Source organism: Amblyomma mixtum, chromosome 5, assembly GCF_055824585.1.
Source record: "Amblyomma mixtum isolate Tamu chromosome 5, ASM5582458v1, whole genome shotgun sequence".
NCBI classification, from domain to species: domain Eukaryota; kingdom Metazoa; phylum Arthropoda; class Arachnida; order Ixodida; family Ixodidae; genus Amblyomma; species Amblyomma mixtum.
The window spans coordinates 155047171-155074769 of NC_143016.1; the positions used below are offsets into that span (position 1 = coordinate 155047171).

General features: G+C 46.5%; 1 protein-coding gene across 1 annotated transcript in view; it reads left to right on the top strand.

The window, feature by feature from the left end:
• The window catches only part of LOC149344200 (nose resistant to fluoxetine protein 6-like), a 58949-nt gene that overhangs the window by 17460 nt on the left and 13890 nt on the right, over window positions 1-27599 (top strand). The window contains exons 4-11 of the mRNA XM_089547174.1: window positions 7184-7268; window positions 9999-10087; window positions 11607-11786; window positions 13441-13534; window positions 14349-14435; window positions 15515-15680; window positions 17551-17633; window positions 24757-24882. Of these exons, the coding sequence (XP_089403300.1) occupies window positions 7184-7268; window positions 9999-10087; window positions 11607-11786; window positions 13441-13534; window positions 14349-14435; window positions 15515-15680; window positions 17551-17633; window positions 24757-24882 (910 nt within the window). The remainder of the gene's footprint in view (window positions 1-7183; window positions 7269-9998; window positions 10088-11606; window positions 11787-13440; window positions 13535-14348; window positions 14436-15514; window positions 15681-17550; window positions 17634-24756; window positions 24883-27599) is intronic.

Below are 27599 nucleotides of genomic sequence, written 5' to 3' on the forward strand. Positions count from 1 at the left end.
ATCTATATACATGAGCTAAACATGTCATTCGCAACTAATAAACTATTGCTTCATCTTTGCGAATTTTACTCTGCACATACTAGCGTGCCGCAAGGGTTACCTATTGTGTCGAAGAGTAATACACTACTCGCTCGTGTTCAACGCTGGCTTAAAATTTTTAGGCTTTTGAGCGCCGGCTTGCAGCGCCCCTTCATGCTAGACGAGGCGATGCATGAATCCGAAGTATGGCGTAAACACGGTCCCTGTATCGGCAAAAAGCTGAACCGGCTCTGTCGGAAAAATCCGTGGCAGTCTAATGATCCCCGTCGTAAATTAACTCGCGGTCCTCCGTCTTGGCGCCCGTCATAGCTCTCGGTGGTGCTTCAGCAAGGAAAAATTCTGCATTCATCCAGCGCCGCAGGCCAGCGCGTAAACTTGCATCCAAGGCCGACTCTCGGCGCATGCGTGTTGTTTATTTGTTTTCGCGCAGCCAGCGCCACAACGTTCCCACGCTTGCACCCCGTTCGTCCGGATTTGTCGAGCATATCGATCTTGAACGGCCTTGTCAAGCGTGTTGCGGATCCCTTATCCTTCAGTGTCTTTTGAATAACAACGCACTGGGCAAGATAGCTGCATTATGAACCCGGCTCATAGCATTACCAAGAAGCGATCAGTGGTTGCGTCACCCGTATACTGTGCGAGAAATATCTGCTCCGATCCTGGTGGCCTCGGTGGCAAGTTTAAGTTGGTAAAAAGAGGTCTCGAGCGAAACGGTTTCCACCGAAATTTCGTCAGCGAAGTGAAAAATACCGTCGAATACACGCGAGTACCACGGCAGCAACAGCATGTGGCGCAGTGCCGCAAGACAGCAGAACCCCGCCTCGAACGATCACAAAGCACGAGGTGCATATCGCACAGGTGCCAATAAGTAAGCTGAAGTTGTCGAGGTGAAGGAACCGCCTGCCACGGGCCAAGCTCTCTGGTGTGGTTTATCGAATTCGGTGCTGCGTTCCCGTCTGTATAGGGAGAAGCGGGACTTCTAGCGGCGCAAAAAGGGGCATTGCATTAGGGAGGAGAAATACGAGGCGTGAAGAAAAAATAACCACAAATAATAAAGAGAAAGATCCAATACCGGAAATCTTGACATTGAAAAATAAAAAGGCGTATGTTTTCCAAAGACTTGAACGTGGCTTTTAATGAATGCAATGCTTTCGGGAAGTTTATTCCTGTGATGAATTATGGGAAAGAGCGCTTAATAACGAAGTAAGTTAACAGAGCGAATAAAGGCTCAACTCTACCTTTTTTTCCTTTTAAATTACGAGCGATACTGAAGGGTGTAAAGCCCCCTTTTTTTTCAAAGAATCTTATTATGAACAAAGTTTCTGTACGGGACCCGAAACATAAGTATTGCTTGTTTTCAGAAGTGAATTTGTGTAACGTTCACCTCATAACAACGCTTAAACAGCGTTCAAATGTAGTGTTCGCGTTTTGTTATAAAAAAAGAATGTGTCGCACACGAAAACCGTGCGAACATGTAGGTTATGCTACCAGGCACACAAAATTAGGTAGTAATCTTTTGCCGCCAATATTCTAATCAGATAATGTCTATTAAGTAACCTATTCAGGCGCTGCGTGCAGTTCACACATAAGTTTATGCTGAAAACATAGAGGCGGTAATATTTCCAGACTGTACAGATTCTCCAAATCCTCGGAGGACTTGCATGTTTCGACACTTCCCCCAACTTCTGCATTATTATTTATTTGTTATAAATTCCTACAGTGCCACTTTGGCGTTTTTGTAGGTGCGTATTTACAAACACAAAGGTAAAAGTAGAGCGCATGCAAAGGCATCCAACAAGTTATAGTAACAAAAATACAGACATTTGTCGTAACTTAGGGGTGAGACAACACATATTTAATTCCAAGCGTAAAGCATCGAATTAGAAAGCTTTTTACGCAATTCATCAAACCGCAGAGTGGAAAAATGGACGAAAGGAGGTTTACGAATGCCTTCTACGGCAGATGAAAAATTGGGTGCGTACACTATCTCGCCAATCTTAGTGCAGACAGTTGCGCATACAAGAAGGTGACGAGCGCTCGAGTTTCCATCGTGCCATGTCGCAGATTTCGCATATGGCGTTCCTTCGAATTCGCTAGCCAACCGTGAAAAGGGAAGACCACGTAGTCGAAACAACAGAAAAGTTTCTGTCGTCAAATCAGATTTTATGTAATGGTTTTGACCAAGGGCTTTTTACAAGAGCACGCATTTGGGCTAGTTAGTGTGGGTTCATTTAAAAAAACAGCGCAAAGGACGTTACAATAAAGAGACCACAGGTCCAGCACTTACTATAAACTGACATTGTATTTCAGAAGGCGGTAATATATAGGCTTGGATGGCTTGAGAACAGAAATAAAAAGACAGTTATACCAGGCACAACTCATCATACTAAGACGAGATGGAGCCTTCCCTCTCACCTTCGTATGTGGAGTTGTGCCTGTTACAATTTTAGTTTGGCTGTGGCTAGAGTAGTTCCGTCCAGACAGAACTACAATTTGCGCTGGAGTTCCGTCCAGACGGAACTGCATGCTGCGATGGGGTTCCGTCCAGACGGAACTGCATCTGACGCCATACAGTTCCGTCCAGCATTATCTGCCACAAGAGTTATGTCAAGACGGAATTAATGCTGTCGTTAGGGATTGGGAAACCAGTTTGCTTGCATGCTTTGCATGTTCATTTAAAAAAGTGGCAATCCTATTCCGCCAAATGTGTGACAGGATATTCTGATGCATCATTTTATTTTCCAAGCAGTAAGTGAGAAATAGCAATAGAACGAGTTTTGGCTTGGGTTTGTTGGTGCGTTTGCATCATGCTTGTTGACCGTTTGTGTACGTCTTAGTCTTTTTCACGCTACTTCATCTTGCAGCACAAACAGCGACTGGGCTTCACATCACTTCGCGAAGAGTTTCTGCACTCTGCTTCTAACAGTGTCATTGCCCCGATCCTGCATGCATGCACGGCAGTTATACCTTCGAGGATCCAACTAAACGAAGTACGCGGACAGACATTTTGGTGCCGTGTACATGCGTAGAGAGAACATGTGGACACAGCTCCGTCAGCCGGTTATTCAAGAGGCAAAAAAAAAATGCTTTATGTGGGTAGAAATCACCCATTTTGTACAGTATGGACAGTACGGACATTAGACGGTTTTAGTTTTACGTACGTAGAACCTTCATGTACTTTGCGTACATGAAGGCTGTCTACGTAGCGTACGCTCGTGTCGCTTCGTACAGTTTTAGCTACACGTACGGGACGCAAACTCTGTAGATCTGCCATAGAACCTAAAAAATGCGCTACCATGTTGTGCATCGCCATCTAGTACAGATAAAGAAAACTAATTTTGTTTAGTCGAGCTACTTGGAGCGGAGCTAGGCCAAGCTACAGTGTGGGCGGTAAATATATTCCCCCTTTCTTCTGACAAACGTTGAGCGATTTCATTCCACCGAGCTGTATGTTGCACGCTACCTTCAAAGAGATTGCATTCCTTCACGTACCGCAGCATATTTAAATCATCATCGCTGAAGGCGCGCTGGTTTCCCACTCATATCGACGACGTGTGCGTGTGGAGCCAAAACGTGCACCGTTTTGCTTTTTCCGCTGAATGTGCCGAGGGTCTCGCGATATCCCGCGAGGTTTTGAGCTTCGCGTGGTTTCGCGAGACCAGCGCCTTCTCGCTGGCGAGACCGTCGGCACACTCGTTGCTATGACGACCACAAACGCTTCTCCGTCAGGCTTAGGAGCTGCTGAAACGGACTTCTATCTAGAAAACAAAAGCTAGTTCTCACCTAAAACTTCATGCGAGAGCAAGAATGGACCAACTGAAGGCAAACAGAGTAGTTTACAGCACGATACCACGTCGAGGAATTAGCGACGAAGCTTTTATCGTTGTGAAGCGGGCGGGCAGGGCGCCGCCATCTTGCCAACGCCACGTACGCAAGCAACGCTAAGATCCGAATCTCACGTACGTCCGTGAGACTCACGCAGACACTTCACGTTCTGCGCATGCGCACTGGTGACACGTAAGCGCTCTACTTACGTGAAGCTTCTACGTACGTGAAACTAAAACTGTCTATTGTACGGACGGAACTCTAGCTGCAGTAAATAATCCGTCTGGACGGAACTGCACCAGCAGCAAATGTTCCGTCTGGACGGAACGCTAGACACTCCGTTTTAAATTTTTACGTTTATTCTCAAGCCTTCAAAGCCCATATATTCCCGCTTTCTGAAATAAAACATCAGTTGATAGTAAGTGTTCGAGCTGTGGTCTCTTTCTTGACCCGTCCTCTGGGCTGTTTTCTGAGGTAAAGAACTTCTAGTAGCTACGAAATTTTAGGTTATTACTAAAGAACAGCACCGCAGACTATAGAACCTTGATACAGAAAAAAAACGTGGTGCTTCTAAAATGCCCAAAAAACACAGAAATCTGTCGTTACGACAAAACTACAGACAGCTTTGTCGTGTTTTTGACACGGTTCTGTCGTCTTCTACTGGTTAATGAACTCAGCCTGTTGACAAAATGGCGTACGCAACTGTTCAGGGAAATCGAAAGAGCTATGCAGCGCCGTGCAGGCTCTGCGCCAGAGCCATCAAGGTCAGATGCTCCGCCAGCTCGTTTGAGGCGAGACGGTCTCGCCATGTGGGGGGAGAGGGGTACGGATAATAGATGTGTTTATTTGCCACGACGCTGAAAACCAACGCACTGATAGTAAATGTATTTATTTGCCCCGACGCTGAAAAGCGAGGCACCGAGAACGAAGGGGTTTCCCGCTAGTCGCCGGCGCCTTCGATCTGCAATTGCACGGCCCGTACTGTTGCAAACTGGAAGGCGGATATCTTGAAACACGATCTCGCGACAAGAATTCTGCGAGTGGAATAATGCAGACATAACATAGCCTCGATGTTTGTGACTTCAAAATAGCCAGCTCTTTTAAGAGAAAAATCATTCGGCGATTTCAGTTCATTATAAATGTCTGCGGGTTGTCAACAGTTGTCATCAGAGTTTGTTCCTTCCTCGTCGCTTAAAGTAGCTACAAAAAATTGCTGGGGCTTAACTTTGGTTAAGCCTAGGTAATTGCGAAAGCCTACAATGCGTTGCCTGCAAGGTATTTACTAAGGTAATCGCTAATAGAGTCAGGACAACCTTGGACTTTAGTCAACCAAATGATCAGGCACGCTTTCGTAAAGGATACTCGAAAATCGACCACATTCACACTATCAATCAGGTGATAGAGAAATGCGCAGAATATAACCAACCCTTATATATAGCCTTCATTGGTTACGAGAAAGCATTTGATTCAGTGGAAGCCTCAGCTGTCATGCAGGCATTGCGGAAGCAGGGTGTGGAAGAGTGTTATGTGAAAATATTGGAAGATATTTTTAACGAGTGCACAACAACTATAGTTCTGCATAAAGTCAGCAATAAAATTCCTATACGGAGAGGTGTCGGGCAGGGAGACACGATCTCGCCAATGATCTTCACTGCCTGCTTACAGGAGGTATTCCGGGGACTGGAATGGGAACAGTTGGGGATAATAATTAATGGAGAATACCTGAGTAATTTGGGATTCGCTGATGACATTGCCGTGCTAAGCCACTCAGGACAAGAACTGCAAAGCATGATCAATCAGTTAGACAGGCAGAGCAGGACGGTGGGGCTAAGAATTAACATGCAGAAAACCAAAGTAATGTTCAACAGCCTAGCAAGGGAACAGCAGTTCGCAATTGGTAGCGAGGTGCTGGAAGTAGTAAGAGAATATGTCTACTTAGGGCAGGTAGTGACCGCTGATCCGGATCATGAGAGGGAAATAACTAGAAGAATAAGAATGGGGTGGAGCGCGTATGGTAGGTTCTCTCAGATCATGAATGGTAGCTTACCAATATCCCTGAAGAGAAAAGTATACAACAGCTGTATCCTACCGGTACTCACCTATGGGGAAGAAACGTGGAGGCTAACAAAGAGGGTTCAGCTTAAGTTAAGAACAACGCAGCGTGCTATGGAAAGGAAAATGATAGGTGTAACGTTAAGAGATCGGAAGAGGGCGGAGTGGGTGAGGGAACAAACGCGGGTTAATGACATCTTAGTTGAAATGAAGAGGAGGAAATGGGCTTGGGCAGGGCATGTAATGCGAAGGCAAGATAACCGCTGGTCCTTAAGGGTAACGGAGTGGATTCCAAGAGAAAGCAAACGTAGCAGGGGACGGCAGAAAGTTAGGTGGGCGGATGAGATTAAGAAGTTTGCGGGGATACAGTGGCGGCAACTGGCAAAGGACAGGGTTAATTGGAGAGACATGGGAGATGCCTCTACCCTGCAGTGGGTGTAGTCAGGCTGATGATGATGATGAATTGCGAAAACAATATCCCCTTGGCTACGCTATGTGTTTCGCTTATGGGTGGTTAAGATGTTAGGCTTCGCCTCTAAGAGTGGAACGCGACAGCGTCTTGCAACGCTGCCAGGGAGTCCACAGAACGCCATCGCCCATTCGGCTCTACGCCTTGCTCGACGTTAAATTGGTTTTTGAGGGAAGGAAATGTATCTCTCTCGCATATCTCGGTGGACACCCGAACCTCGCCTAAGGGAAGGGAGGAAGAAGGGAGTGAACGAAGACGCAGTATTAGCTAGACGCGCCTTTGTTCGGTCGCAGGTGGTAGACCGGCCGCGAAGTTCTAGCTGCGGCGCGCTGAAGAGCCGACTTGGGGCCCCATCTCTCGCTATGGTATGACGTCAGTAGTCACATGACCGACCACCGACCGTGAAGGGTAGGCTGCGGTACCGCGATGAGGCGACACCTGGTGTAGTCTTGCTTTCGCAATAAAAACGGGCTTGTTTATAACTAACTCATCGCTTTGTTAAAAATAAACGACACCACCTCATTTTTGAGCACTCCTCGAGTATGCATCAGAACACGGATTCATTAAGGGCATGGCACTAAGCAAATCGAATTTATGATGCGCGCACCACGCAGGAAAGTTGCAAGCGTCATGGCTCAATGGGCGCGGGTATTTAGGCTCTGTACCGTACTACGGACATTTTTCGGGCAAGTGTGAATAGTTCACACCACGAATGCTAACGGTCCAAAGCCTTCACTTTTTCATCCAAGCATCTTTACGAATTATGCGACTAAAAACCCCTTTTATTTTTTGTTACAGTGAAGCCTTCAGTTATAGACATCAAAGTGTCAAACTGCGTGACGGCAGAACCGGAATCGTGGAGCACAACACAGAAGGCAATTGTGTAAGTTATTACGCCAATTATAAAGTATCAACAACGATGTAGAGGTGGCCACAGATGTGTTTGAAGCTGAGTATACACAAAAAAGTGCCTGCGGCTCAAATCAGCTGAGACAGGACATATACAGGGCGAAAGCTCTGTCTGCAAGCACTCTGATTATACAAGCGAGAGCAAATCACGTGGTCATCAGGTGGAACGAGTGCAAGAGCGAGCGCCCAGAGCCGCTGTCGGCGCAGCAGCGGACCTGGCTGCCAAGCGCAGCTGCGGCGTCGGCAAGTCACATTGCATGACGTCATAGCCACGTGCGGCGCGCCACCCTTTAGAGGTCAAATCTAAGAGCCACTTAACCTTCAGGCTCAGCATGAGAGGCGTAGAGCTTTTCGCTTTAAAAGCTTAATGTCTTCGCTTCCTGGAATCGTGGCCTCCCATTGAGTAGTAAAGCGAACACTCTTCAGTGCGTGCACATGGCTGCATGCTCAAGCTGCCAAAAAATTGAGGCTTTGCCAGCTTTCCGTTTTCCGCAAAGTGTGCTTCGGACATCTGCACATATAACTGACATGTGTTGTATGCGGTTGTATTGGACTTTCGTAAAGACTAAGCAATCCATGACACTTAGGCGGTGGAGTGTTCGAAGCGCGTTTTCATTCGTTGTAATTCGTGACAAGCGCTACATACAGCGACTCCGCGGAGAGACTTTTTTTGATGCCTTTAACTGAGTACGTGATGCTGCCTAGCAAATCACAGTTCATGGTTCAGTTGCTCCATTTATTTGTAAATTTATTTATGTTTGTTTAATTTTGCACAATGTGAATCCCCTTGCACCTTATACAGGCATGGCGACTAGAAGCGTTCGGCTTCCCCTGGGCGGAAGAATCAAAATTTATTTTCGACAGGATTTCATGTTTCATTTGCGACCAGGCCAGGGGTAACCTTGTGCTCATTAGGAAACCGTTAGGTACCCGGCGACACTCTACCACAGGGTGGGCCGCGCTTCGATTTAAAAAGGGCCACAACTGGGCTTTTACCGCATGAGGCGAATTTAGGGTTGCTTGACAGCGGAAGGAATCGCAGGCCTGTCAAAGCAATGGTTTGGTCCAAGTCCCTTTTCCCAAGCATCTCACCCAAGAAGAGCCGAGCACTGGGCCGGGGGAAACCTTGTACTCATTAGAAACCCGGTGGGTACCCGGCGGCGCTGGGGATCGAACTCATCACTTCCCGAATGCGAGGTGGACACGTGTGTGACAACTGTCACACGGCCAAAAGAGCGCTGAAACAGTCTCAAGCCACAAGGATTTCGCGACATGGCTGGGCGAAAATGAAACAGTACAGACGGAGATGCTCCAGCGTTTCCACCACGCTTCTACCTCGGCAAGCGCTACGCCAATCCGTGGCGCACCTGTCACGGCCACCAGTGTACGAACTTGGAAGCAATGCGCGCTGCTGGAGTGAAAGAAAGTGTGCTCTGATGAAAAGAGATGCGCTTGCCGCGCACGATGTATGGAAGTGGGCACTGCTGAGGGAGGTGGCCGCAGATCACCGCATGCACATCCTCCAGCACCTTCAGCGGCCGGCGCGCGACGATCAAGGAAGAGTACATGCGTGCATCGATTCCCCTGCGCGATGTTTTTAACTGACGCAGGGCAACCCACCAGTGCCGACGTGCAGTTAAGCGCGTGGGACGCGAACGGCCGCAAAATAATTCCCTTCCGTTGTTACTTTATTAATAAAGAGCCACTAATAATAATAATAATCCTCCAGTGGGAGGCAGGCTGCTGGTTGGTATTTCTTGTGCGGCGGCAGAAAGTTCGTCATCAGGCTGGCAATGCCTCCGTGTCCGGACACCTGCTGCGTGCCAGGTGCAAAGAACGTGTTGCGCAAGACGTTCTAAGAGCTCGCAAGTCACTCATAACAGCTGGGATCCACGGGTTCGAATCTGCAGGAGGCTCAGCGCAGCGCGAGAGTCGCATAGCGGAGTGAAGGAGAGGACAAGCTCCAGTCCGTGCCCATCGACCGCGTCGTTGTTGAGACGTGTCGTTGACTGGGAGGTGGACCTGGTAGCGGCCGCTGGGAAAGATGTGCTACCCACGCCTACCCACCTGTTTTGTTCCGAATGGCTGCATTTGGAACCCTCTGGCGGTCTGTTTGGTTCATTTGAAGCGAACAACTGCGCAAAGAGAACGAGACGAAAGGCCCGTTCATGTGTGTCCTCGTTCTCTTTACGCAGTTTTACTCGTTCGCCGCTGCGAGAAGCTACGTGGAAGACCATTTCAATATAGGCATGCGAAGAATACGCGGAAAATCGTCTTTAAAATTGAGGCCTCCTCGTTTTTTTTTTTTTTTTGCAGCTCTGGTATGGCTTGGGTTAGTGTGTGTTTTCGCTCGCTTGTTTGCCGAGCGTGAGCACCATAGGAAGCCTCAGGTATACTGATCTATTCCCACAGCTAATTATTATGAGGGAATGGCTCAGAACACGACTACTTAATTGAGTCCGTAAAAGCAGTCTTCGGTCTTGATGCAGCCTTTAAAACCACTCACAAGTTGCATGAAGTGATATCTGGAATTGTCTGAATTTGCTCTGTTGAGCAATAACGTGTCTCACACAAAAATCTGAAAGCCTGAAAATTAGCTTTTCACTACATTACAAATACTCACTCAAAGGGTAAATCCTTTAAATGAAATAAAACTTTCGCCTTGTACAAGCACTGCCACTTATTTGCATGATTCGTAATCCAGAATCTTTCTAGGCCTCCTGGTTTTCATCATCGCAGTTGCCACTTGCGCTGACCTCATTCTAGGCAAGCGAAAACATGACGCGGAACGAAGTAAGTTTCACTTTATTTTTGCGTATTTATTTCTTTTATTTCAATATACTTGTAGTTCCGATTGACACTGTTACAGGAGTGCGTTTGTAAGCGTTTATAATGCAAACCAACCATCAATATTGCAAGCAAGCATGAATCAAAGCAAAGCATTTATAAGCGTACCCATGGCCAAGAAACGATATGAAAATTGAAAACAAACTGAAGATGATCATTAAGTTTGGCTATAAAGGTTGCACTTTGCCCTAAAGGTGCACTTTGCTATAGAGGCCGTACATTATATACAGAAGATGTTTGCAAGACACACTCATGCTTACTATATCACAAGCATGTATGTGTCCACGTAAGAGTAAAATGCTGTTCTTAACATGGTGTCCTGTGTGCCGTTACCACAGCCGTGTCAGTTAACCGCATACCAGACGAGATATGCGATTCAAGTTTTTCAGTATTACCGGAAACCGTGGTAACAGTAGCTGGAAAGTGCACTTTTCCTGTACATGATTGTGTAATTTCATTCACCTTTCCGATCTTCCCAACTGCTTGCCTGAAAAACTGAAGAATGCATGAGTAATCGATACTGATTAGGTTTTTCGCATAACGGAGCACACAGGCAAAGCCAGAAAATACTTAGCCTTGTGCCATAGCCACGAGATAATTTTATCGATCTTTTTATAGAAACATGAATATTCTGACCACTCTTCAGAACGGAAATATCAGCAGCTATACATGTATAACGCAAGTTCTAAGAAAATGACATTTTTGGGTGGAACAACCGGCGCAATACATGTGGTCATTAGAAGACACAGCTTCGAAAAAGGGCCATTTCAGTTCCAGAGGAGCATTAGAGAGCAAAGCAGACATTTGGGCTCATTGGTGTGAATTCATGGTGGAAAAAACAGCGCAAACTAAGACAGAAAACACAGAAAAGAGGGGAGACACTACAAGCGCTGTTCGCAACTAAGGTATATTAGAAAGAACAGAACAGAATATATACAATAACCACCCACGACTGCATGCGTACGTCATAACAGATTACGTGCAAGGGAGACACTCAGCGCTTGTAGTGTCTCCCCTCTTTTCTGTGTTTTCTGTCTTAGTTTGCGAAGTTTTTTCCACCATGAAGCATTAGAGAGGATCGCGATCAGCAATGATTTCGTACCTGTACGGAAATATGTGCACCTCTTTCTTTCGATGCTGAAAGACTTCAAAACTTTATTTTGTTGGCACTTCCATTGAACTGCGGCAATAGAGACCAACTGTCACCAGCGGTTGCAATATGCCGCTAAAACGTAATCAGCAAACATAGCGCTCAACACTTACCACCTTTTTTGTGCCAAACTCTTGCATTATAAACAAAATAATTAGGCTAACTTTCAGCCATGCCGACTTAAGTTCATGAGGAGTCTCGCGAATCGATTCGGCTTCACGAGGAGCGCTGGTCGGCCGCAGCGGAGGATACGTTAGCCCGTCTGGATCCCTTTTGCAGGAGTAGCACTAAGAGATCGTTCTGCGGGCTGCCCAGGTGCGTTGGTTCAGTTCGTGACGGCGTTCTCGGCGGCGTCGAGCACGCGCGCACTGCTCAAGGTGGCCGACCGGGTCGACGGCGACCACTGCGCCCTGCAGTTCTTGCACGGCCTGCGCGTCTTCAGCCTGTCCCACATCGTTCTAGGCCACTGCTATTTCGCATTGTCCGACAACTGGTGTAAGAACGTGTTCACCTCATTTGCATGTTCGGTGCCATTTCAGTGGACACCCAAACTGCCTTTTCATTATGCTACGGGATTTCTATAGGACGGCGGTAGGGCATTTCTGAAAGAGTAGTTCCATGTCAGCATTGTGTATGCGTGTGTGTATGTGTGCGTTTAAATTGTGTCAGAGTGAGAGTGAAAATGAGCATGGTACGCTGTGTTTCTGCGTAGACCTAGGTATTCTTTTATGTCCTGCCTCTTTCTCCTACAAGTCGTTTTTTTTTCGCGTGTTCTTCTACTCGGTCCTTTAACCTTTCACTGACCGCCCTTCAACTTGCTAAAGGCAATGCGCCATATTTCAGTGATAGTGGCCCATTTTTTTTAAACTTCTAGTATTAGTAAAAGAAATGTTGGGCGGAGAATTCTAACCAAAAATTTCACTCCTTTTGGATGATTCAGTTAAAAACATAGCTAATTATTGTGGTAGCCGCGGCGCCAGTCGGAATGGGCGTTTTTCGGGTTACTGTATCAAGCAACGCTACAATTTATACATCGATAGTTATTGGAGCTTCACGTTTTTCCCCACACTCATGTTATTACTCTAAAAAATATAACTAATCACTGCAGTGTAAATTAATCCGAAGGCGGCACTGCTCCTCGGGATTTCGGTTCGAGCTCCTGCTCGCTGAAACTGCAGCGATTTTCTTGGAAACAGTTCATGCTTTTCCCAGCACCGGCACCAAATGTTTTTGACTGTTCAAGGCATTTTTGCGAAAATTTAGATAAAATAACAGCTAATTTCTTTCGCGCGTGAGGAATAAAAGTTTTGGGCTATAAAACAAAATCGGGTTGAAGAATATGCGTTCTTTTCTACAGCGCGGGTGTAGAAGCATTTTCTGGAGCCAATGCGAACTAATCAATGCCTTCGGCGAGTCGCTGACAGCAAATTGAAATATAAAAAAAAATGAAGAAGGCTCTTGCTTTTGACTAACCATTGAAAAACCGTGGATTCACGTGGCAACCGCACTTAAGCAGCTCCCGCGGGGGCGGTATTGGACATGTATCGATAATCATAATTCGTTGGCACCTCTTACAAAGCTCCCACTCTCAGGGTGTGACGCCAAGCACTGAATTTTTTAAAGCTAGCTTCCAGAGGCTTCACCGTTGCTGTGGCCAGTCTCCTGCGCACTGCAACTTTTTTTCTCTCGACATCATCATGCTGAAACCAGTTCTGACCATTGCACCTGAATAACGCAAATGACAAGACTGGCACCTAAAGTGGCAGTTTTCGACCAATTAGTGCCTGATATAGAAAAACTCTGCCTCGTCATCATCATCAGCCTAATTACGTTGACTTCAGGACAAAAGCCTGTACCATATCCCTCCAATTACTCCGGCCCTGTGCCAGATGCGACCACCTAACCAGTGCTACCTTTCTGATGTCATCCGCCCGGCTAGCAACACCTGCTATGCTAGCCTTCTATAAAGTCTATGGGGCGTGCAAGATATGGTTATGACTTGGTTCGGATGTACTGGATACTATCGTGGCAGATATGCCATAATCATGATAAACGATTTATTTCGACTGCTTTTCTACACATTACTTGCGCACATGATTCGACATGCAAGTAGGATTTGAAAAAAAAAAAAACGGTTTCATTCTTTCAGCACGTTTCCTAAACTTGCTCATCTACGGTCGGCGTTGGCCTTCCATGATCATAGCAGGAGCATTCAACAGCGTTGAAACTTTCTTCTTCCTCAGGCAAGTAACCCACTACCGTTGGCTAAAACGTAAATAGCAATAAAGCGTCCTTGAATCTGATCAACAGCTCTTCCCCTCTTCTACGGGATCTCTTCGGCTGCCCAAAAATAATCAAGGGGCCTTAATAGCTGTACAAACGGGCTCTTTGAAAAAAGTGGCTGTGGCTCAAATCAGCTGAGACAGGATGTAGACAGCGAAAGCTCTGTCTGCAAGCCCTGCAATTGTATTAGCGAGAGCAAATCACGTGCTGCATCACGTGCTACGAGTGCAAGAGCGAGCGCCCAGAGCGTTGGTCGGCGCAGCAGAGGACGTGAGTGCTAAACGCAAGACCCAGTCACGGGACACATCACGTGCACAACTGGCGAGGAGGAGCGGCCGAGCAGCGTGACTGCCGAGCGCGCAGCTGTGGCGCCGCCGAGTCACAAGGCATGACGTCATAGCCACATGCGGCGCACCCGCTTTAGAGGTCAAATCTAAGAGGCCGCTGACCTTCGGGGTCAGCAAGGCAGGGGTGCTCTTTTCGCTCTAAGTCTTTTCAAACTCGTTTTTTTCACGCGTTTCCTATTTTATAATCAAGTTATTTAACATTGCGTTCTAAAGTAAAAAATTAAATGGAATAGCATGCGCAGGGGAAAAATTTCAGAGGCTGCACACGAATATTCTGGGTGTAAACATAGCAGGCAGCTAGTGCTCGTCTTTAAATTGATCGTACGGTTGCTTCAGATTCCTGTACATCAATCGTTCTTTTGCTGATGTTTACTGGAAATTTCATGACTGCTTAACCAATTTGCACTCTCCTCTTGCCCTTGTGCAGCGGATTCTTCCTTTGCCTTACTGTTGTGAAGCAGAGGAGAAATGGACCCTTCGTTTTCGCGGTCGGTGTGCTTCGAAGGTTGATCAGGTAAAGAAGACAATCTCGAATCGATTATGTCCAGCTTAAGCATAACGCTAACGACTGCTGTAGCTCCGGCCCTTTTCAAAACGGGGCACTTTACCAACATTTTTAGGCGGCTTGAAAAACAAGGACGTTTTCATAATTTCAGGCAGTGAATTTCGCCATTATTCGGTTACATCACGATGAATTTTTCGGGCTTATATTGAGTCGAAATGCAATTATTCAATATGCATGGCATTGCCAGAATATTTGGCATCCCTAAGTGAATGCAGTCATATTTATTTCGTTATTGGTGCCAAACTCTCGGCTGATGTGCACTGAATCTTGAAACAATAAAATAATTTACCAAGCACAAACAAGGACATATATTCGAATCATTAGAGCGAGAATTTGCGTCAAGAATATTTTTATCTCCGTTCAAACCAGATGGTTCCAACGATGAATTTTATTTTCCTTTGGCACACTAATCCGCTAAAGTGATCATCAAGACAATACCTACTGCCACTAAATTTCCCCGCTTTCCATGTGTTTCTGCTCAACATATTAGCGAGGGATAAAATTTTGGCGCATAGTTCGCTCGAGTTGTCACAAAAATTGGGGAAGTACAATACAGGGTTGTACACTGTAGAAAAAAAATGGCAGTGGTTTAACGCTTCTAAACGTAGAAAGAGCGAAACCGCCATTACACTTGGCTGCGCATGGTTAGAGCTCGACACGCCTCGCAGGCGTTTCAGGCACACTGTCAGCCGCGCTCTCATCCATGGCGAAACTGTGTGCGTCAAGCGAACGCCGACTTACGTGCATAATCACATGACCACATTTGGAGAAGCGGCAGTCGGCGCACCGCGGTCGGAGCAGTGGCACGACGGCTGCAGCTGCGGCGAGTCACGTGGTCTTACGTCACAGCCACACCTTCGATGCTCCTCCTGCTGAAGGTTAAACTGCAACACCCGTTGACCTTGGTGAAATATGTCGTAGTGGAGCTCTCGCTCCAAAAGCGAACCATGAAATGCAGTAGTGAACCCTAAGGATGGCTGCTTAAGCCTTCTCTTTATGTATGTCGGTTTGCATTCTATTTTTTCCAGAACATGCATTCCCTTGTTCTTCATCCTGATGTGCTTCTACGTCCTCCCATTGTTCGTCACCGGGCCAGACAGCAAGGCGTTCTTCATAAGATTCCGGGAAGAAATGTCAGACCACTACTGGCACTGGCTCCTACAGATCAAAAATTTCTACAGAATGGACATGGGAGTAAGCCTCCATCGAAGCCAAATCCTTGCGAGTGGCGCTAAAAGCACAATAGTAGTCTGTCGGGCTAATTGGTAATTTATCCCTATTCCGGGAAAGGCAGAGCCAACGAATCAACTTAGAACACTTCGTGTAAAGGAACTGTGCAGCGCCTGAGCAAATATTTATATTTTTCATTTATAATGAAGAAAATTATGCTCGTAGGAATCTGTGCATTTGAAGTGTAGACAGCGCAGAAAAGACGGAGACGTAGGAGAAACACAAATACGAGCGCTGTACTTTCAAATGAACCTTATTTGCTTGCGCTGCGAAAATGTATACATTGGGCACAACCAACAAAAGAAAACATGAAGACAATTGTCATCATTTCGAGCACTTTAGCGTGCGTTCCCAGAAACCCTTAGAGCATGGGGGGGTAGCGGCCTCGGACACAAAGGAGATGCCCTCGACTCAGCGTGGCACGCTCAGCGGAGACCAGCTACCAAGTGACAAGAGGTTTTTGGTCGTTTGGTGCCCAGCTTTCGCCGGTCGCATGCCAGAGAATGGGTGGGAGCCAAAGGTTCACAAACAAAACAAAGTTTATACAGCAGTGAGACTATACAGAGGATTATGCAATCACTCGTACGAGCACATACAAAGTGATTAACGAAACAATGCAACTCGTGTAAAGTTACAATCGAGAAAGAATACAATACAAAGAATTATTGCACCTAAAGTGCACAAACACAAGAGAGAGGCAAACAAACAAAACACAATTTGTTCACTGGGCACTGCGACAGTCTGATGACCAGAGGTTCACGAAAGTGCCCTCCCGGAGACTGGCGCGCGCTGCCTCGTTGAACCGTGGCTGGGCGAGTGGTGCTGTCCCGGGTGTCGAGCGGGCGCGCTTCTCTGAAGCTTAAACGGCGGCTCGGGCTAACTGACAGCGGTCAATGCCCTTCTTATATAGGCTTGATCCATGTCTGTCTGTTCTTCGCGCCAAGGCAGGCGTGCACATACGCAGAGTATCAGCTGTGCTATCTCTCTCCTTTTCGCGCCGGGCGCGCGACCCTGATTGGTCAAAACGCTGTGACAGGCTTCGAGTAGCTTCCAGGCCTTCCTACGCTGGCGCCACCGGCGACGCACGAGTGAAGACGGGGAGAACCTCTCTTAGCACACGCAAGGCTACGCCCTCTCCGTCGGCTTCGAGTAGAAACGTCCCCGACATTCTAAAACATTCGACGTCATGGTTGACGCATCCCCTCGGCGCCGTGTCGGCGAGAGATGGTGGAGGGGGCAGCCACACACACAAGGCTACTCGCTCTCTGGGGTTTCTTTCTCCCCTGTTTTACGACGCGCGCTGGCGAGATGCGTCCGCGCGGCGCTGTATTTGTTTATATTTTTTTTTTCAGAATTGCGCCGAATTTTGTGACAATCACATGAACAGAATACATGCTAACAGTTGAAAGTCGCAACAGCGGCGTCATTAGCTTGCGTCTAAGAACCTTATTTCTCTCGCTGTTAATGCCATCTGAAGTAATAAAGCTTCATTTGAAAGTCAACATTCATATTTGTGTTCTTCCTACGTCACCCGAAATTTTCGCGCTGTCTAAACTTATGGATTACCAACTCTCCCAATCGTCTGTTCTAGATAGTTTTGTGCATTTGGGTCTGTTTTTTTATACCAGAGCGTTTATATTTCGCCTCATAGAGAAAATGCATCCACGTATTCAGCGTCTGCAACTGGCATTGTGTATTGTGAGGATGGAACGTGTGAAAGGACAAGACCTACCTTATTATGCTCCCGAGTGCAATATTTTGTCCTCAATTCGGGCATGCTATTGACTTCATGAGCTGTGACAAGCTGCAAAATGCACTTTTTTGTCTACAACAGACACTGCTTGGTCACACGTGGTTCCTGTCTGCAGACTTCCAACTCTTTGTAATCGCTCTTCCTACTTTGCTGCTTCTTAAAAGGTGAGTTTTTTTTTATAAACGTCCAGGAACAAAGGTGTAAATGTCATTTCCGGACGACGCTCCAAGGAAAGCATGCTCTGAAATCTAATGAAAGCGAGTTAGTTCAAAATGTATACTTTAGTCTTGAGTCCTCGTGATTAGGAAGCTAGTTTTAAACTTCAGTTTGTTTCACAGGCTTACGCAAACAAGTTGATTGCGATTTTGCAGCTCAAAATCAGTTTGAGGCCTTATTCACTGCCAGAACATTTGTGAGGAACTGTTCTTAAAAAAATTTCTCTTTTTCTTCGTGCAATTTTCTTGTCCTTCGGCGAGATTCTCCAGTTAACTGCAGTCCTGCCATAGCACATGCATGTACCAATGATATGAGCAGTCGAGATTCTTTCGCCATTTCAACCTGCGGCGGTGGCTGAATGGTTAGAGCGCTCGGCTTCTGATCCCGAGGGCGTGGCTTGCATCCTGACCGTGGCGGCCGTGTTTTGATGGAGGCGAAACTAAGGGCGTCCATTCCCTGTGCGATGTCAGTGTATACGGTAAAGAGCTGCAGGTGGCCGAAAATATTTCATAGCTCTAGAGTACGGCATTTCTCATAGTCCATATCGCTTTGCGACGTTAAGACCCGTATGCCGGGCTAAACATTCCAACCTTTCATCATTTCTGTGTTGTCAAGCAAAGGAGAAGCTGTTTGTCTTCTTAAAGGGACCCTGTAAAGCTCTTTGCCAAGGTTAGCAAAAGCGCACGAGAGATCGGTATTCCATCACTTGTCACCGCACCGCAAAAATTGTTAAGCACACTTCATCAAAACCGAAGATATCACCGATTAAAAATGATGCCCCTCTCTCCCCCACATATACTACCCTCAACTCATACACGCGGGGCTCGCTCCGAAAAAAAAAAGAAAAGACGGGCCGATGCTCCGCCCATGCACACGTCAAGCAATGGCGCTCTGCTTGTTGACTTCCGGTGGTCGCAGACACATGTGCGAACAGTGAGTGCGATTCACTGTGGTGCACTGTTGCGAACGGCGTCGCAACGTCCGATCGCAGCTCCTCGCCTGCGTGCAACATGCTCGATGTCAACGACCAGCCGCGCGCGGCAAACGCAACGACGGGAAGCGGGAGCCAAAGCGAGCGCGGAGAGCGGCAGCGTCGTGATGACGTACAGCGCGCTCCTCAGGGCGCTCGGGGCCGAGCCACGCCGAGCCGGCCTGCCAAATTTGATGCCGGCTGCCGGCGACTGAAAAACGCGCTATTATTGTTTGTTCAAGTTTATAGCGAGCCCTGGGATAGATGCATGTCAGAAATTCATCATTTGTGACGATCTTTGGTCAATACCGAGTTTATCGTAAAAGTGATGAATGCGATACAAGCAAATTTCATCCCATAGCCGCTTTGGTGCTGCTGCGGCGCTTCGCCTGCCGCCTGCTAGCTCCGTTGCTGAAGGCGTCGTGAAATATATTTCAATTCCAAATCTAATATTTCAAATCTAATATATTTTCAATTAAGGGACGAGTTCGGAGTAAAGCGATGTGAAGAGTAGGCCTTTTGTTATAGCGCAAGCGACTGCCGAAGCGCCGTCAGCCGCGGCCTCGTGTATTTTAAAAAATAATAAGCAGTCAATAAAATAGTATTTCAAGGAGCATCAGTGCTCAGTTTCAAATGAATTATTGCGAAAATTGCGCGTGACGTCATTGGGCAGAGCCAATGATAAGGGTCGCCCAGTCCATGGCCAAGGCTGCCTAGTTGTCGTCATAAGGTCATCATCATCATCATCAGCCTGACTACACCCACTGCAGGGCAAAGGCCTCTCCCATGTCTCTCCAATTAACCCTGTCCTTTGTCAGTTGCTGCCACTGTATCCCCGCAAACTTCTTAATCTCATCCGCCCACCTAACTTTCTGCCGTCCCCTGCTACGTTTGCTTTCTCTTGGGATCCACTCCGTTACCCTTAAGACCAGCGGTTATCTTGCCTTCGCATTACATGCCCTGCCCAAGCACATTTCTTCCTCTTGATTTCAACTAAGATGTCATTAACCCGCGTTTGTTCCCTCACCCACTCCGCCCTCTTCCGATCTCTTAACGTTACACCTATCATTTTCCTTTCCATAGCTCGCTGCGTTGTTCTTAACTTAAGCTGAACCCTCTTTGTTAGCCTCCACGTTTCTGCCCCATAGGTGAGTACCGGTAGGATACAGCTGTTGTATACTTTTCTCTTCATGGATATTGGTAAGCTACCATTCATGATCTGAGAGAACCTGCCATATGCGCTCCACCCCATTCTTATTCTTCTAGTTATTTCCCTCTCATGATCCGTATCTGCGGTCACTACCTGCCCTAAGTAGACATATTCTCTTACTAGTTCTAGCACCTCGCTACCAATGGCGAACTGCTGTTCCCTTGCTAGGCTGTTGAACATTACTTTGGTTTTCTGCATGTTAATTCTTAGCCCCACCGTTCTGCTCTGCCTGTCTAACTGATTGATCATGCTTTGCAGTTCTTGTCCTGAGTGGCTTAGCAATGCAATGTCAGCAGCGAATCGCAAATTACTCAGGTATTCTCCATTAACTCTTATCCCCAACTGTTCCCATTCCAGTCCCCGGAATGCCTCCTGTAAGCAGGCAGTGAAGAGCATTGGCGAAATCGTGTCTCCCTGCCTGACACCTTTCCGTATTGGAATTTTATTGCTGACTTTATGGAGAACTATAGTAGCTGTGCAATCGTTATAAATATCTTCCAATATTTTCACATAACACTCTTCTGCACCCGGATTCCGCAATGCCTGCATGACAGCTGAGGTTTCCACTGAGTCAAATGCTTTCCCGTAATCAATGAAGGCTATATATAGGGGTTGGGTATATTCTGCGCATTTCTCTATCACCTGATTGGTAGTGTGAATGTGGTCTATTGTGGAGTATCCTTTACGAAAGCCTGCCTGATCATTTGGTTGACTAAAGTCCAAGGTTGTCCTGACTCTATTAGCGATTACCTTAGTAAATGCCTTGTAGGCAACGGACAATAAGCTGATTGGTCTCTAATTCTTCAAGTCCTTGACGTCTCCTTTCTTATGAATTAAGATAATGTTAGCGTTCTTCCAAGCTTCTGCTACTCTAGAGGTCACAAGGCATTGCGTATACAGGGTGGCCAGTTTTTGTAGCACAATCTCTCCTCCGTCCTTCAACAAATCTGCTGTTACCTGATCCTCACCAGCTGGTTTCCCTCTTTGCATTGCTCCTAAAACTTTCTTTACTTCCTCCTTCGTTACTGGCAAGATGTCCCATTGCTGTGCTCGACTGCCTCCCTCAGTAACTTGATGATGACATTCGCTACTGTATAGATTTTTGTAGAACTCTTCGGCTAATTCAACTATCTTATCCATGTTGCTGATGACATTGCCCTGTTTGTCTTTTAGAGCATACATCTGGTTTTTACCTATGCCTAGTTTTCTCCTCACTGATTTTAGGCTACCTCCGTTCCTTAGAGCATGCTCGATTTTCTCCATGTTAAACTTTCTTATGTCGGCTACCTTGCGCTTATTTATTAACTTCGATAGCTCTGCTAGTTCTATCCTGTCTGTGGAGTTAGATGTCCTGACATAAGGTAGGAGCGGCTAAAAACGTGCCGTGAGGTGTCGCCCTAATCGGCCGTGAGCGAGAAGTTTGAAAAATTACTTGTATATTATTGGTTCCACGCGCAGCTTTCTGAATCAGACTAGAATACTCGCAGAGAACACCTCTACAGAGTTGTTGCAATAAAATATGATTGAAGAAGCCATTTCAGGGTCCCTTTAATTCGTGTGTGTTTTCCGTCCCGTCTTTGTTGCGCTGTTTCAAAAATGAATACGTACCAACTTGCCCAAATTTCTGCTTTGCTCAGTGTTTTCCTTCAATTGCGCCAAATGCTATCTTTTAAGTTGTACCGCGTTTACGAAACCGCTACTTGAAACAAGAAATGAAGGCGGCACCGAAAACAATAGATTTTTTAAAGCATAATTTGAGTAGAAAACCACATTAACTCGTTCTTCCCATGCAAAGAGCAAACGAGGTAAAGACTAAGATACGTGAGACCTAACTAGTTGGTACGATAACGTTCCTCAAATTTCATATTATATAACTCGGTGCAGTCAACTCTATGAGGAGCTGATATAACATTCTTCAACTAGGTACTATCTTCATAGAAAGCAGATCTAGAAGCCGACATTGAATTTGCAGAAAAGGAAGATGTGAATAAATGCGTTACTTTAATTACTTACTTTTCAGACGCATAATATTAACAACCAAATTATCAATGTTGCCGCATACATGTGAGACATCGCCACAGCATTACTCGTTGTACTAAAACAAAGCGATTGTTCTGTGACGGTCAAAACGCAAACAAGCGAATTTGCCCACAAGAACGATGTTAAGCGAAAACTTTATTCTTCATTGAAAAAAAAACAAGCGATTGAAGCAAACACACACTGCCAGTTTTGCTTCTGGTAGCGCAGTGAAGCTAGTCCAAGTTAACTGAAGCAACTGCGGGCTTGACATCATGAGCACTGCTTCTTCTGGAGCTCGAGCTCTATTAAAGGTTGTTAAGGGCAGCTTCGTGGCACACGCATTTTGCCGTCTGTTTAAAAGTTAAACGCGGAAGCCTTTAATGCCTCATCGTTGTAAGCAAGAGTTGTCGACAGAAATGTCACGCTTTTCAATTGGTCGAAATGGTCGTGACGTCACAGTGCGCGAATTTCAACGGAGCCAATTGTACATTGGGTAGCAACCATGCAACCAATTAAAGGGAATGCATGCTGATGCTCCAAGTCAGTGGGACTGAGTTTAGTTAACCAATTAGCCTAACTAACCTTTCTAGTCAGGCCAGAGAAATAAATAAAACTGAATAGGAAATTGGTCGAGTTGGGGAAATCGAACCAGGGTCTCCGGAGTGCAAGACGAGCACGCTAACCACGCCGCCATGCCAGCTCGATGGTTTGTAATCAAGAAAGGCGTGTCTAGTGAATACGGTGTCTTCGTTCACTCCCATCTTCCTCCCTTTCCTTACGGCGAGGTCCAGGTGTCCACCGAGGTATGCTAAACAGATACATTTACTTTCCTCAAAATCCAATCTACCGACGAGCAAGGCGTAGAGCCGAACGGGCGATGGCGTTCTGTGGACTCCCTGGCAGCGTTGCAAGACGCTGTCGCGTTCCACTGTTAAGAGGCGAAGCTTAACATCTTAACCACACATGAGTGACACAAGCAGCAACACCGCGCTTAAGGCTTTCGTCTCACCGCAACTTTAGGTCAACAAAGTGCCCCCCTGAATTTTCGTTTCTGTTGATGGGGAAGCACCGGCGTAAAGCAATGCAAGAAGTGCAGACACACTCTGGGGGCCGAGTTTGGGCTGCTAATGTGCGCGCCCCTGTTACCGCCATGTTAGCGCCCCTGTTACCGCGCGGAGGACACAGTTTTAAAGCATCGTTACTTAGTTCCTAACTGAAGTCCGCTTGCTGGCAACAACAGAAATCAACAGCGGTAGCACGCTTATATGCAGTCGGAAGAAACCGGGGCCAAATACCATCCGCTCATGGGCTCAAAAGTCTATAGTATAGACGATGGGCAGACCTTTCTTGCCTACCAGCTGGATGCAGCGCTGACAAAGATTTCAGAAATAATTGGTGAACGACAGGGCAGTGGGTGTATGTTCCTTCCTTCCTGCCTTCTTGCCTTCCTCCTTTTCTTTCTTTCTTTCTTCCCTTATTTCTTCCTTTCTTACCTTATTACTTTCTAACTTTCTCAATTTTCTTTCTTCCTTTCGTGTTTTCCTATTCTCGATGTTCATTACTCTAGCTCTATCCTCGTTTCCTTGGTTTCTATATATATAAACGTAATTCAGTTGACACACGGTAGAAAAACAACAACTTTATTCTAACGTTTCGACCAGGGTCTGGCCTTCGTCACTCTCAGAAGGCCAGACCCTGGTCGAAACGTTAGAATAAAGTGGTTGTTTTTCTACCGTGTGTCAACCGAATTACGTTGATGTTCTACCGGACCCATCCGATCTTCACCCCCTTCTAATATATATATATATATATATATATATATATATATATATTTCTTATTTCTTTTTCTAATTTCGCCTGGCTCTGTCTCACGGCTTTAGCCTCGTTATGTGCATCGGGAGTTCAATATCTTCTATAATCCTTGTTTTGTTAGCTTTGTTCGCAGCTTCTTGGTGGTTCTGGAGCGTGTTTTATTTTTGTCTGCTTTTGGGTTACGGAAACGGACTTATGCGTTACTGGTTCAGATTCAAGTTAGCTAATCGCGATTCTTTGTTTCAAGTCCAATCTCTTGATTTCCGACAGAGGTAAAGATACACTAAACGTCTCTGCGCAAAATTACGACCGAAGTCCACCGCTTGCATATTGCAGGCCAGCAAATTACTGCGCGAATATTTGCAAACCCAGGCGGAGCACCAGGGCCTGTTCCCGTTTGTACCTACTCTCTGCCGCTGTACTAAGAAAGCCGATAGAGAAAAAAACGAGATGTCTTTAAGGGCTTAGTAGCTCGGCAGGAGAGGTAGGCCACCCTGTACTGAGACAATAAACAAATATAGGAAAGAAAGAGAGAAAATGAGAGAGATTTAAACTAAAAACCATGTGTTCTTGCGTGAAAAACATCGAGACAGCCTGAAATATGACCAGATATCATTTCTTCTAGGCATTGTATCGAGCGAGTTTGGTTTGGTTTGGTTTATAGGGTTTAACGTCCCAAAGCGACTCAGGCTATGAGAGATGCCGTAGTGAAGGGCTCCGGAAATTTCGACCGCCTGGGGTTCTTTAACCTGCACTGACATCGCACAGTACACGGGCCTCTAGAATTTCCCCTCCACCGAAATTCCACCACCGCGGCCGGGATCGAACCCGCGTCTTTCGGGTGAGCAGCCGAGTACCATATCCACTGAGCCACCGCGGCGGCTTTGAGCGAGATCTAACAGCAATTAATTCTAATTGACAATAAGGAAATTAGATGCGTTCGAAATGTAAAAAGCAAATGTGCTCTAATGTTTAAAACAGTAGTTTTTTTTTTGTTCGTCATCTAGCAGCGGGTAGACTGTCCACGTCTTCCATCCTGGAACTCATTACTTTTGTACAGTCGAAAGGCAGTGGCTGTGGGGGTGTTCGTCCTGCTGTCTCTGCTGAGTTACGCGCTGACTGTGTGGACACTGGCAAGCGATCCTGACATCGATCCATTCGTCCTCACTCCCGGGACCACACCACAGTGAGTGCAACATGTATACGAGCGTGCAAGTGTGTGCTTGCACATACGCGAGTACCAGGCACAAAGGCGCCGCTCTTTAAAACCAATAAAAACTGTGAAGAGGTGAACCTAAATGATATGAAACACACACAGACTCCTCGAATTTTCTGCATTAGAGTTCACGGATTTTACATGTTTAAAAGCAGAAACTTCGTGCGGTGCAGACTACCTATATGTATGGAGTACAGATAGATGATTTTATTTCTCGGGGTGGTTTGTCACAGCCAGAGGATACTAGGGTTGCTGTTACAGTAAAAAAAAATGGTCCGATTGCACCTGTGACATTTCAGTGCGTTCAGTTCGGAAGTGGAATGAGCTCTGATATGCAATTCTGTTCGTGGTGGCTGAATACTCCTCGGGGTACAACTTATGATTTCGATGTGGATGAGACGATGACCTTCAGTGTATCACAAGGTCAAACCAAACTTAACTTCGTAGTGGTATGGCCCAAGTTACGGTAGTATGAGCACGTGATCATATCACTATAACCATTCGGTACCAGACCTTGACTTTGACATTTGATTTGTGACAGTGGAGACCATGCTTAAAGGGGCTGCGAAACACCGCTAGAAGAGATGCCGGCTATACTTCAGGTGGATTCTTTATGTCATCCAGATAGTGACTCAAAAAAGAATTACAGGAATCAGTGCACAGGAACGGGAGTTATTCAATGGTGAAATTTCAAAATACAAGCAAACGAAATGCTGCCCTCAACTCGATTTTGGCGGGGCTTTCCATTACCATTTCGCTCTCCTAATGACGGCATTGGGAGAGGACCAATCAAAACAGCCTATCTGAGCACGTCGCGGAAGTTGGCTCATCATGGTTGCCTGTTCTATGTAACTCATTCTTGCCAAAGCGGGCAGCGTCGTTTCCATGGTTAAAACAATCATGTGGATGCCCTGCTGGTCAGGCGCGCTTCATCGTCCCGTCGATGGCGCAGATAAGAATATTGATCAATGGCCTTCCCTGACTTATTCAAACTCGAACGCGAGGACCTTTTGGAATAGCGGGTGCCGCTACCGCCACCGTGTACGGTGCCGAGCTGCTGCGCGCTGATGACGGGAACGTGGCGCCATCTGGCGGCCGCGCCCGGTGATCCTCCTCAAGTTGCCGATGTGCACTTGTAGATGTGAAACGAATGTCTTTTTTTCTTTTTGTCCTTCCTTGGGATCGAAACAAACGCTTGTAGGATGCAATTCCTCGATCAGGTCGATTCCGCCAAGCCGTTCTCAGATAGACTGCAGTTTCCTATTTAATAGATGTGTAGAGAGGTGAAAAGTAATCCGATGCAGAACAATAGCCAGAGCCTCTGGTGGTTTTTTTAAAGGGTCTACTTTGGAGACTTACACCCGTGCCACACGGCCAGATTTAATGTCATTAAGTGCTTACTGCCTTAAGTTTTAATGGCATTCGTGCTGTGCCACACGCATAAATTTAATGGCGTTAGCCTTACTGCCATTTGCGACCTACTGAGTTCACCACAACTCATTTCTTCCATGCAATGCGTGCTCTCGTTCTCATTCCACACGCAGAAAAGCATGAGTAACAACTTCCTCACCAGTAGCAGATGGTTAATTCGCAACTTTTAGTCAGATGAGGCATCTATATATGCCGCGTTTTCGATGCGAATAGCGCCATTTTAACCAGTCTTTTTGACAGGTACTCTCGACTTGTGTGCCAACATGCGAGTTTATGGCTACTTTTTCGACTTGTAAATCAAAAGCAGCCGTATTTTATAGAAAATAATTTTTACATTACATTTCAACTATCCTGATATGTTGTACTCATTAGCAGTGTTTATATTCAGATGAAACTTTTTACTGCCTTGCTAGCGTTATCGTCATCCTCACTTTCGATAATGGCATTAATTGTGGACGTGTAGCACCAACTCCGAAAATAATGATATTAACAAACTTAAGGCCGGTGGCGCTGCAAGCAGCCGTCTCGAACAGACGCACGTTCGCATCGCTCCGACTTTTTGAAATTTTTTGGCCCGGACGTTTTTGGGCTAGGCTCCCAAAAATGAATGGGCCACCCCCATCGTGTTCCTCGCCACCTGTGGACGACGGTTTCAACGCTTCCGCGTCAACGACTACCCCAGGAAACCATCCGGATGCATCGGATACGCCTACCGCCGAAGCCGCCAACATGGCTTCACAGCAGCCTCGGCAAGACGCCGCGGTAACATCGTTTTGCAGCGGCACAGATAACGCGGCCCAACCTGACGCCGTGCTCGGCGCCGACGAAAGCATGGCAGATGACGAAGCCATTCAAGTGGTTGCGACGATACCTGTCTCCAACCCATTCTCTGTTCTTTCAACGGAAAACAAGCCGGGAAGCGCCCCTTCCGAGGTAGGATCTTGCACTTTTCCGTTTTCGAAATTTGCCAAGCAACCTAGGATGGGGTCAGGCACCTCGCGGATGGCTCAAGAAAGCACTCGCTTTGAGAACAAACGACACGGCCTAAAACATTCCCACTCGCAGATAGCTATAAATGCTCGCTTCACGGATGCGCATTATCGATCGCTAGGCTGTGCCTCAGCGTCCATAGTCACCCCTATGGGCAGAATCGATCACTTGGCTAATAATGAACATACTGAAGAAGATGATTGGCAGCCTGTTAGGCGAAAGAACAAGGCCGCAGCCGCCGATCCAATCAGTGTTAAATACACTGT